Here is a 13,211-nt window from a genome sequence, read left to right on the forward strand (position 1 = left end):
CAGCCACCGGTGCTGAGGAAGTGACATTAAAGAGTGTCTCTTGCTTTTACTTGCAATTGTCTTTCTCTTCTAGTCGGTTCTGGAAAATACAGTCTTTATCCCTTAAATTCTTACTGGATATTGAAGACAGCAAACATTGCCAGTCAGAAAGAGGAAGAGCAAGAAATTAGAAAAAGGTGTTTGTGAAAGAATATGAAAGATAGAGTCATCAAAAAAAAAGCATCATAGGTTCAATGACTGTGCACTTTGAAGTGCATGAAATGGAAATGTAAGAAAATGCATCTGATATCTTCTGCAGGTCAGTGTGGCGGAGCTGCTGTGTGAGGTTTGTGCGGTGTTGCATGTTGTTGATGTCTTGGAGTACAGTGAAGTCTCTTAGTAGTTCTGTCAGGTGGGAGGATCAAGGGCTCCCGTCTGACCTGACCTCACATCCCACAACATCATGAATGACGTGTAAAGCCAGGCCTCTTTTAAGAGGTCATTGTGTCTTTTTTTGCTCTCTTTCATGCTCTCTCTTTAAGTATGCGTTTCTTCATCTGTTCTCAGGCTGTTAAATTCTAACCAAAAACAAGGCGCAGCAGCTGAGTAGATCCTCTGGAGAGCAGCCCTAGTGCTTCAGGTGACAAAGGCACATGGAAGACAATAGGATTGTGTGCGCATGCATCTCAAGGAACATTAATAAACACAAAACATGAATGAGAAGATTAGAAGCTAGGCAATTTAGCAGGAGAAAACATATGGAACCAAGCTGGTTGCAAAATAAGCATTGGAGCAGAGCCGTCAGGGAGGAATTCAAATATGTTGAGGTGGAGAATGAGGTGAAAGACAATTAAAAAACTGGATTTGCATTTCCTGAAGGAAATAACAGTGCTTGCAAGCCAGCAAACAGTAACGTTAAAATAAAAAAAAAAAGCTGTGAAACCAAAGACAGAAATGGACAGTACTATGTAATATAGATGGATGAGTAAGCTTAATGTCCTGTCTTTGCAGCCTGAAGACACTTACAGAAGGAACAGACCAATCACAAAGTACACAAAGCTGCGTCCCAATTCGCCTACATATACTGTGCCCTCAAAGTATGTCCTCATTTTGTGAAGAAAAGGTATATGTTTTTGAGACATACTATCAAGTCATAAAATTGTTTACAATTTAATTTTTTACCACATAGGACAAAAAAGAGACACAGGCCGTAGAACTTTCATGCAGAGAACTCTCCCTCATGTTTCTGCATAATGTTTATGAATGTTTATAAAGTTTATGGCCAAACCTATATTTATAAAAGTTAATGATGTTTTTGCAGATGAAACAACATGGATAACATTGAATGAATATTTTTCTTCACATTAAATGTTGATTATTAATCAATTAAAACTTAATCTTAACTTCTCCATTTAACCATCAGTCTTGCAAATCTGGCATGTTAGCACTTTTTTTTTTAACTCTTTTTATTTGTGTTTGTAGTTCTACAGCAAATCCTCCTCCAGCACACCATGGGTTATTGGCAATATAAGTCAATATTCTGCACTTTGAATTTTCACAGGAAATAACAGATCATCCAGGTACCTTTGGGATACTCGTTTCAACATACCATGTTTGGGACAGACTCATTTTAATTTTGAATACTATTTAGGATGGATAGTATGCGAATTGGGATGCAGCACAACTGGAGTTCAGTACGCACATACACTATATGGTCAACGGTATTGGGACACACCCTTCTAATGAACAGGTTTGCCTACTTTAGTAATTTCCATGAGTACAAATCTTAATGTTAAAGCATATCAAGATATTCTAGGGAATTGTCTTGCTAATTTTATAGCAAAAGTTTGGACAGGAACCTATTCTAACATGACGATGTCTGTGTGTATAAGGCAAGGTTCAAAAAGAAATGATTGATTGAGTCAGTGTGGAAGAACTTGACTGGTCTGCAGAATCCCAGCTGAACACTTCTGGTGTGACTTTAAATGCAGACCTTGAGCCAAAAACTCATCACTAAACAAACACCAGTGACTTGTACATATGGGTAGTCATTTTAGACACTTTCAAAACTGTTGAAACAGAGATGAGATACAATTTTTAAATACATGAATTATGTTTCCATCTTTGTTGCCACAGTTTTGGAAGTGCCCTTTTCTGTTCTAAAGAAGGGGATGTCCCAATACTTTTGTCCATACAGTGTAGACCAGTCAAGTTCTTCCACACTTACTCAATCAATCATTTCTTTTGAACCTTGTCTTATACACAGTTATTGTCATGTTAGAACAGAATAGGGTCCTGTCCAAACTGTTGCTATCAAATAAGAAGCACACAATTCCCTAGAATAGCATTATATGCTTAAACATTAAGATTTGTACTCATGGAAATTACTAAAGTAGGCAAACCTGTTCATTAGAAGGGGGTGTCCCAATACTTTTGTCTATATAGTGTATCACAATGATGTCATCAATCAGTTACATTTAGAATGCTGAACATCTTACCAACATAAACATGTGCTCATGCCATGTCGGAATTACCATAGTTATGAGATTCTGAAACTTGTAATTGTGACTTCTAAATTCTAAATTCTCCAACTTGTACCTTTCATGCAGCGTCACATAGGAACATTCAAAATGGCAGTGAATTCAGCAGTCAATAGTAGTAAAGTAGTTATTTTAATAATATATATTTTTGCTTATAAATTCCAATAACTGACTATTGTAAACATCTTAATGCAAGTTTAATCTGAAAATAATAGAAAGACATGATACAATTTAATGTAACTAGATCAGAGTTGGACAACTAATACCAACTGTGCTGCTGAATAATCGAAATAAACTTTAAAAGTATATTAATAAGGCAGCTGCATGACAGCTGTTTCTTGTTTTGTTTGGGTTTTGTTTATGGATTACTTCATTTGAACAGATTCATGTTGCCGTTACATGAAATGCTCCAAGTAGAATGTCTGGGTTGTCATATAGTAATTACTGTAATTACAACATGGCATGAATGCACCATAAGTTAATAGCACTACTGAATTCAATTTTTAAATAAATATAAACTTTACAATAACCAAAAACCAATTATATGAAGGGCTGACAGCAATTCACAATGACAAAGAAACCAGACATTATAGATTTTCAATAAAAGTTTCTTGAACCATTGAATGTATTTAAGCCCTGTCAACATACAGTTTTTCCAAGACTATAGTGTTTAATAAAAAATAATCATCCATTCAAAGTGGTGGGTGTTTTGGATAAAGTCTCAAAAATTACTGATACATTTTCATTCCATTGTTTTCATACTGATATATCATTCCATTGAATATGATATTCCTTATCATATGGCCAGTCACATATTATCACCAGAACTGTCACACATTACACAAATGAAGAGGTCAGCCAATCACAACAGAGGTCGGTTACATAATTCTTACAGCTACAATAACACAAACAACCTGAATTATTCTAAGGGAAAGAAATAATTTTCAATGTAGTTATGCAAAACTAAAGTATGACTATTTTTGGTGCTATAAACTAACCCAGAGAAAAAAGGGAGGTAAAAGGGAAGTGAGTAGTGTGAGGTAAGGTGAGGTGATGGAAGAAGGGTTACCTTGGTATTCCTTTGTAAAAGTGGAGGATGTACGGTTGGGGTGAGCGATGGCAGGATGAGATTTGGGAGGGACAGACACTACAAGGGAATGGATTTACAACAGGGTTATTTACAAACTACTACAGCTACATACAAGCACATGCAGGGGAAAACACATGCAAAATAAGGCCTATCAGTGTGTGAGTGAGTGTACGAGTGTGTGAGCAAGAAATAAACCATGATGTCCATGAATTACACCCCTCGGCCGGGGTCAAGGGTCTCTTTGCGGGTAACATCTCCAGCCAGCAGGGTGCAGCAGCTTCCTGTTCCACCCTTTCATCTCTTACCACTGCAAAATACTGCAGTTACCGTGCACCCCGGGCTCAGCTCTCTCTCTCTCACTGTAATCTTCAATCCCTCCGTCCCAAAGATCATCAATCTTACTGCTCTGCTCACCATCCTCCACACCTCTAATATAAGCACTAGCCTCATCGCTCTTTCTCGCCCCATCTCATTCCTGTTGCAGCCTCGCAGCTACTCTCTCCTCCATCTGCATATGGGTCTACCAGCTTTTTATGCAACCAAGAGCAGCACCACAGTTTTCGGTTGCGTATGTGTGTGGGCTTCAACACTCCGAGGGATTAACAGCTTAGTACCAGACCGATCAATATCCCAAGACCACCATGACTCTTCAGAAAGAGGAGGGCTGCTAATCATCCCTCTCATTCCTCTTCTCTCAGTTCCTCTTATCCTTCTCTGTAGCAAAAAAATCTCCTATTTTGAACATAACAGTTCAGATATTTAAAGGTGCAGTTTCCTCAAAAACAGTTCTTAAAGGGATAATTATTTTAAAAATTACTCTTAAATGGACGGTTGACCCGAAAATGTGAATTCTGTCATATTTACTCACCCTTAAGCCTTCCCAAATCTTCCAATCCAACATAAATTGAGGCATTCTTCAGACCATAAACAAAGACAGGCACAAAAGAACCATATGAGTTTCATAAATATTGACCATACCACTAGTTCCAAGTCTTCTGTAGACTTACTATTGATTTGTGTAAGAAACTAAGCAAACTTTACATCGGGATTAATTGATATCACTATGAGCCAATGTGACCTGATCATTGAATCAAACTCGAAACTCAAAACAATTCGGAAAACAAAATCAGTCAGACAATTTTGTGAGCCAGATTCAATGAAAGGATACATAGATCAAAATAGTTAATTCGCAAATCAAAATAGCTGCTTCTCGCATGATCACAACATGTACAAATAAAGAAAGTTCAAAAAATTGTGAATTACGCATCTGGTTTGGTCCGTTTCTCACATAATAACAGTATATTAGAAGACTTGGAGTATAGCACACAATACATGTGGATGATTTTATGTTATTTTATGGGGCTTTTGGATCCCTTTTAAGCTTGAAAGCTTCGGTCCCAATTTATTGTAATTGCATAGAAAGCAGCAGTCAAAATCTTTCCTTTTGTGCTCTACAAAAGAAAGAAAGCCATACAGGTTTGCAATGACATGTGGGTGAGTAAATAATGACCGAATTTTGTTTTTGCTTGCCCTATTCTGTCATTCAGCTCCTTTTTTCTCATTACATTTCCTGTCCCTCCTCTCTTTTCAGCGCTCCAACTTTTTCATCCATGACATTTCTCTGTTTTTTCCGCGCTTTTCCCAAAACCAATCATTTAAAAGGCGTTTCTTCTTTCCTGCTTCCTGCACATCATTACGGCTCAGGCTGGAAGCTGATAAACATTTCATCACACAGATGTTTGGGTGAGTCACGTCAGTAACGTTGTTCTCTGCGTTTTTGGGACTCTGGGTTTTGTGCCACATTATAGCACCAAAGAAAGAGAGAGTGGCAGATCTTCAAGTTGTTCTAATCCTCCGTATACAGAGTCCATAAATCCCACAGTCTCTCACCTCTCCCCTCTCAGCTCAAAGGCCAAGTCTCTGTCGTCAACTCCACACACTCCTGGATTCGCCACGCTTAATATTCCTGTCATGACTATCCAAAGGTAAAATATGACATTTTCAATTGCTATATCCCCTCTTGCTCACGCTTTCTTCTCCTTTTCCTGAGTTTCACTTCATTAATTAAGTGCCCATGTTGTTTCTTCCAATTAGAGCCACAGCTCATTATCTTTTCTCTCTCCTGCGAGCAACGATGGCTCTCCTTCAATCTCTTTCTCCATCCATCCTTTCACTCATTTCAATCTCAGTGGCTCTCTGAGGTCGTTCGATTGTAATGGTTTTTATCGGCAGTGAGGTCCATCATGGGTAAGTACTACTGCTGTTTTACATAAGAATGTCTCCAGGGGACTGTCCTTTGACCGTTTGACCAGTGAGGAGTACACGCACACATATTCACATTTGCTTTGCTTTATACAATAGTTAATGGATATTTAAAGAGTTAATAAAGATTTCTACATTCTAATCTTCAATCTAACAATGAGACACCGTTTACATGTTTGTATTTTCAATAAAGCATTATTTAGCATGTTTAAGACATTTTCCTTAGAGACTTTTGGCTGCAGCCTACAATGTAGGTGATTTCAGGTTTAGCAGTTCTTGTGTAGGCAAAACCTGAACCCACACAGATACATTGAAATAAACATAAATAGTAGTAGCACATTAAAATGCTTCTTAAGTGAGTTTGGTTAAAAAGTGTGTACCGAATATATATGCAAATGTAAAAGTTTCCAGACAGACAGAGATAACGCAACACAGACAGGCATACCTGTTGAGCCATGTGGTAAATACACACTTGCATATCAGCTAGCGGAAATTGCGAAATTTCTGAAAAACAAAGTCTCCTCCTCCTCTGTCCTTTTGCCTTCCTCATTTCCCTATCACCCTGATTCAATTTGTTTTTTTCTGACTCATTTTGTCTTTCTCTCACCCTCCTCCATTTTATAATCATCATTCTGTTCGTAATGGCTTGCTGCTCCTCATTTTGCACTTCATGGTCACTTTAGACGTAAAATAAATCAGTGAGAAAAAAGTTGGTCAGTGCGAAGCAGCGAGATATTGAGATCAGCATTCCTTCACCCTCTCGTGTCTCTTTGACTGCTGACTCATCATCTCGATGGTTCTCCCTCATCCTCTATAAGCCTTCAGCAGTCAGCCATTTCTCTCTTTTAGTTGCAGTGAGCAAGGGATTTCCAGCGGATGAAGCCTAAATACGCTGATACCTCCGAGAGTTAACACCAAATCTTGTTCATTTACTCCCACACAAACACATTAAATGGGAAGGTCTGTGTTCTGTGTAGAAGAGCAATGAAAGAAAGAAAAAGGAAGGAAGAAAGAAAGGAATGAAGGTAGGAAGGAAGACGGGATATAGGGAAGGCAGGAAGGAAATAAGGAAGGATAAAAGAAAAGAAGAAACAAAGAAAGAAGGGAACATAGAAGGGGTGGAAAAGACAGAAGAAGAGAGGGAGGAGTAAAAGAAAAAAAGATGAAAGTAAGGAAGGAAATAAGGAAGAATGGAGGAAAAGAGAAATGAAAAAAGGATGTAACAATAGGAATAAAGGAATGTGAATATGAAGAAAAGGAAGATGAATAAAAAGGGAAAAGATGGGGTGGTATAAAGAAACTATTAACAAAGGACTATTCCACAATGGATGAAAACAGTTAGGAATTAAGGTAAATTAAAAAGGGTATAAAAAGAAAGGATGAACTGGAACAACTGGAGGAAGAAAGAAAGAAAGATTAAGGAGGGTAAGAAAAACAAAGGGAGGTAAGGAAAGGAAGGAAGGAAGGAAAGGTGGAAAAAATAGAAGGAAATGAGAAATGAAGGAAGGAACAAAGGAAAGATGGAAGGAAGAAGGAACAAAGCAATTAATAAAGTAAGGAAAATTGGAAGGATGGATAAAAGAAGGAACAAAGGGAGGAGGAAAGAGAAAAAGAAACAGGAAGGATGGACGAATAAGGGAAGCATGGAACAAATAAAGGGGGGAAGAAATGAGGAAGTAAGGAAAGAAGGAATGCATAAAGGAAGAAAAGAAGGAAGAAGTAAAAGAGGGAGGAAAGAATGCAGTGGGGAAGGACGGAAGAATAAACAGGCAGAGAAAGGGATTCCTGGGACATTTTCTGAAGTGCAGAGGTGTTTCAAAGCTAAGAGGCTCACCTACACAGAACTTTAGAAAGAAAGAGCGGAAGAGAGAGGGAGCGAAGGATAGAAGCGGGATGAAAGATGACATTCCCACCCACCTGCACTCTCCGAGCTGCCTCGTTAAGGTGCGTATTTGATGGCTGTCACTACCATGCAAAAAAAAAAAAAAAAGGAGGAGGAAAAAAGAGAAAGAAAGGAGGAAGACCTCTGGGGATCTCATTTCTTGCACTCTTTCAAAATACATCCCACATCCTGCGGGTCTACAGACACAGCTGGAAGATGCAGTACCTTGAACAACCACAGGGCGAGAGGGGGAGGACTAAAAACACACACCATGGTGAGAGAACAAGACTACTTTGTCGCATTCAAAGCCACAGTAAACCACCTCTGTAGCTATAAAGAACCCACGCTGTTCTCGAAAAGAAAAGAAAGTGTAGGCGTTCATGCGTATACATATGGAATTGAAAACAGGTTTCAAATGAAAGCCTATATACTTAGGCATGCAAAAATGTGGACTGTACTGAGTAGTTTAGAAGGGGTCATGTGACTGGACATGTTTGTTTTCTTACCGTACACCAGCAGTGTGTAGTGGTCTGCTGCACGGCCGTAATTATTATGTGCCTGACAGAGGTAGGTGCCGTTGTGTGATTGGCTGAGGCGAGACATATGGAGAATGTTGCCCGTTTTCTCCGCCCTCTCAGGAAGAGTGTCATTCACTCGCGACCACTGGATGTCACGTGGTCTAGAAAAAAAGACATTATATTAAAGAAGCAATCAAGAATTTAAAGAAGGAACAAGGCATTAAAAAAAAAACTTGAAAAACAAATCTTCTCCAAATAATGAGACGCAAGGGACGAAAGAGAATAGAAATCAGTTCATATAAAAAAGATGAAAAAGACATAAAAGGATCTGGGGGAGACATAACAATTCTTAATCAGTATTTTTGTCTTTTTAACATTTAAACAGCCTTAAAACAAATAAGTTATTTTAAATGAGCATTATTTGTGTAAGATAGGATTTGTTTTCAGAGAGCATGTTAAATTAATTATTCATTGTTTATCTTATATATATACATATATATATATATATATATATATATATATATATATATATATATATATATATATATATATATATTCCATTTATACTACACATATTAAACCAATGTACTTTTTAATGGTTGCGAAGTAATTACTTTCCTTTGTGTACCTACTCAAAGTATACAGTTTTGGACTCAGACAGTCACTTGTTTCTTTCCTAAACGGTTGAGTGTTTTGGAATGAATCAGTTGAAAGAATGATTCAGTGACTCACTCATAAAGCCATTATTTGTTTCGTTTGTGGACAAACACACAGATGCATACATTGTGTCCTGTGCAATTTTTTGGAGCAAAAAAATTATAATGACTATCATACATTTTTACCATGATTTAGACACCAACTACAATGCAATTAAATGTTTAAAAAAAGTTTAAACCAAAATGCTTGTCAGGCATATTTAGAACCAGAACCATTGTATGACATTAAAAGATTCTATTTGAGGATCACAGCGCAGCCCTCAAGAACTAATTAACTGTTATTTTAGAATCTTTACCAGTCTTTTCCACTATCCTTCAAAACACTAGGTTTTACCCATCTGTTAGCAAGAAGTTTTTCATTATTTAAAACAGAATAAAATGTAGTATTATTTTTACTGAATATTACGGTCAAATTGCATTTATCTCATTTTAAGAACATCTGAATATTTTTAACTGGAAAATAGATCTTTTATATACCTTTACATACTTGATATTTTTCAAAGAAGAGAGGAGTAGAGAAGAGAGGCTAGTCCTAGCAGATAATACCAGCCAGACAGAGACAAAAGAGCATGAAAGGAGGAGATTAACCAACACACACACACACACACAAACAGCTGCGAGGTGATCCACAGCAGCAGGAGATACATGGAAACTGTAGGGCAAAAAGCCCGAGGCTTCAGTTCTGAGACCACCGCCTGTGAAACGCCTCATCCCTCATCCACCCTGGCTAGAAGACAAGTCTACGTCATCACCCACCGTAATACCACAGGACACGTTTAATCACAGCCCTCACAGGATTCGGCATACAGTACCATACACACACACACACACACACACACACACACACACACACACACACAAACACACACATATATGAGCACACACGCTAAGGATGAGCCAGCCAGAGCGCTGAGGAATAATAAACACACCCCTCCAACAAATGCAGACTGTGTTTAATTGGTGATTAATGTCGGACGAACACGATTGTAATGGCTTTATAACCAAGCAGCACGACGCAGTGTACTGTGAGTTCAGTTACTGTAGAACGGCATCTGGATCCATCTCTCATTCCTCCCATCAATACACTCATTTATCTCAACCTATCCAGAGAGCGGTCTCTCTGTGGGTGGGCAGTCTATTCTCATTTCTCATCACCGCATTCTGTAATCTTCAAGCATGCCCCTACAATTAAACATTTACACGTTTTACACTCTCTTTCTCCCTACCGCATAAATCACGTAGCCTTTCATTTCTCTTTCGTAGCTAGAACTCCTCTGAGCCCATCTTTCTTTCCTTCCTTCCCTCATTCTGTCATTTCCCCATTTCAGTGCAAAATGAGTGGCAGCTCAAGCGCCCTCTCTATCTCCCCATCTTTCATTTCTGTAGCGGTCCCTCACGAGGCTCTGGAGAGGTTTAATGGCTTTCTGCTCACAGGCTCTTAGGGAGAAGAGGCTCAGTGACCACGGTCGAGCCACAGAAAAAAGACAGACTGAGACAAACATGCCTTCTGAAGAAAGAAAGCGTCTGTGCTCACTGTGACATTGGTGACACTTTCTCCTTCAATATAAGACGTTTAGTGTGGAAAAAGATGTCCTAGGAAAACTCTGAAACTTTATTTCAATTGACCAAAATTGGAAAAAAATAAAAATAAAAATAAAAACACTTGCATCTGTTGTAGCACTAATATTTTTCATTTAAATGTACATAAATGTCTTTCTTAATTGTTCATTTTATCCTCTTTTATTTTATTTTATTGGATACTGTTATTATTTTATTATTTATTATTAACTATGACAACTGTTTCTGCCACATCATTTTTTTTTAATTCAAGTAAAATTTTATATGATGTTATTTTATAAATAAATAATGGCATTAACTGTAATAAAACTATTAATACACTATAACATTATTTTATTCCATTTCATTTCATTTTATTGTATACTGTATTATGACTTCAGTCTTTACTGCTACTTCTATTTATTTTATATTATTTATGAATAAATAAAGCTTGCAAGTGTAATAAAATTATAATGTACATAAAATCTTGTTTTATTTTATTATATACCATTATTACTTTTTATAACCTATTACTGCTAAATTAATTTACCTCTTAAAATAAAATATTTTATAAATAAATAAAGGTGTCAGTAATTGCTAGAAAATAATAAATATACAATACATTTTTATTGTAGTTTTCCAGTCACTGCTTTTACTGTGTACTTTGAAACTGAAGGTGAAATAATGAGAGAGAGAGAGAGAGAGAGAGAGAGAGAGAGAGAGAGAGAGAGAGAGAGAGAGATGGGATGGGATGGGAGGAAGAACAGAGGATGGAGTCAAGGCTCTTCTCCCTCTTGTACAGATGCAGGATCATCTTTGTTATACAGCCGTTATACTTTATTGGAGCTGGATTGAGATGATCCTCTTTAAGCATTTTAGAGTGTTAGAAGATAAAAGCTGTTCTTGTGGGACCAGCTCAGATGATTCGTTTTTAAAGCACATGTTGAAACAGAACTTCATACGCGCTTTCAAATCCATCAAAATCTCCCACACGCAACCTGACAGATACATTTCCAAAGAAAAACACACATGCTCTTGTACACTCACAGTGGGTTGCCGGTAACAGAGCAGGTGAGACTGAGGGAGTCTCCCTCTCGGAGGATGCCCTGAGGGGGAATGATTTTCACCGTAGGAGCAACTGCAGAGATAAAGAGAAGGATAGAGAGAGGGAATAAAACAGGTAAAGAGCTCTGTTACAAAGTCTAGTGAACATATACTGTCTTCAATTGCAGTATCCAGACTAAAATGGAAAGTATTGCTTTGGAACAAATACTTGAATGCATAACTGAATGTTGCTCTGGACTCAGTTGTTTTAATACAGCCAGTGCAAATGATAGTATAATAATTATAACAATTTAATAATTATAAAAAATAAACACACACGAGCACAATATTTTTTTCTTAAACACTTTTTAAAAATATTATACATTTAATCATGATCTACTTATTATTTTAGACAATTTTTATAAACTATCATTCAAAGGCTTGGGCTACTGTAAGTAAATTTTTATTTCTAAAAAAAAATTAAGTAAACTGTACTTAAAGACAGTTAATATAAAGTGGGTCCATTGCAATAGTAAATATATATATATATATATATATATATATATATATATATATATATATATATATATAAATAAAGAACATTTTAAATTGTAATAATATTTTACATTTTTTAAGGTTTATTGCATTTTTGTCCAAATAAATAGAGCCTGGGTGAGGCTTAAGCTTCTTTCAAAAACTTAAATATAAAGCTTACCAACCTTAAACTTTTCTGTTTAGTGGTGAATTAACTATTTATAATCATAATTTGGCATAAAAATGCTCTTAAAATGCTGCCTACAGCTGCAGCTCACCAGGTTTTATAACAGAGCAAGCGCCTCAACACATTTTTAGCAGGTGTCTGATTTAAACTCACTGTGTAACGACAGCAATTTTATTTGAACTGGATTGTCTTTTTATAGAGTAAACCCCTTCCGATTTTTACAGCTACTTTATGAGAGAAGTCCTTGTGTAAAGTTAATATTAGATATTTTTATTGGTTGAAACCCTTCCACAGTATGACATCTCGAGTGTTTCTGTTAACACTGTGGTGTGATGTGTAATGGGATACTGTTGTCTTCTCATCCTTTATCATACCAGGCAAGATGCAACACAAACAAACAAACCTTGTTAGAGGCTTGCCAAGTGAACATGTTTAAACAGATGGGGCTTCAGTGAGCTCATAACAATCGTTAATCAGTCTAATATGGCGGTAGTCATAGAAACGTGACGGTTTTGTTGGCTCACAGTGAACGTCCAGGCTGTAGTGACGAACTCGTTTCTGCCCCACGAGTGCCGGGTGAGACGCCTCACAGCTCAGCGCCGCTCCGTTATCTTTCCTCTCCACGGGGATACGGATAGTGTTGGAAACACTCACAGTCTTGCCGTTCTCCTGCTGAGAGATCACACCTGAACGAAAAGAGAGGAACAGAAGTCAGTTCGCTCGAATTTTTAACAGTGTGTGTTCACATTTCAGCCAGACATTATTTGCATACCTTTCATACAAAGGATTGCGCGCTCGTCCTGATTACTTCAAACAGTATGAATCTGATGCGCAGAGCACTAAACCTTACACACATCGATTTCACAACCACAGAACAGGCTCTATTATCCTGCTGAGACTAT

At 37.3% G+C, this 13,211-nt stretch overlaps 1 protein-coding gene across 3 annotated transcripts in view; it reads right to left on the reverse strand.

The window, feature by feature from the left end:
* Positions 1 to 13,211, reverse strand: part of LOC109105385 (cell adhesion molecule 4-like) — a 135,928-nt gene that overhangs the window by 6,767 nt on the left and 115,950 nt on the right. For 2 of the 3 annotated variants that reach the window (XM_042740949.1, XM_042740948.1), the window contains exons 4-7: positions 12,834 to 12,995; positions 11,592 to 11,682; positions 8,260 to 8,432; positions 3,589 to 3,666 (exon numbers count right to left, since the gene is read on the reverse strand). In XM_042740949.1, coding sequence (XP_042596883.1) covers positions 3,589 to 3,666; positions 8,260 to 8,432; positions 11,592 to 11,682; positions 12,834 to 12,995 — 504 coding nt within the window. The remainder of the gene's footprint in view (positions 1 to 3,588; positions 3,667 to 8,259; positions 8,433 to 11,591; positions 11,683 to 12,833; positions 12,996 to 13,211) is intronic. The other variant, XM_042740950.1, reaches the window with a different exon arrangement.

Source organism: Cyprinus carpio, chromosome B16, assembly GCF_018340385.1.
Source record: "Cyprinus carpio isolate SPL01 chromosome B16, ASM1834038v1, whole genome shotgun sequence".
Taxonomy (NCBI): Eukaryota; Metazoa; Chordata; class Actinopteri; order Cypriniformes; family Cyprinidae; genus Cyprinus; species Cyprinus carpio.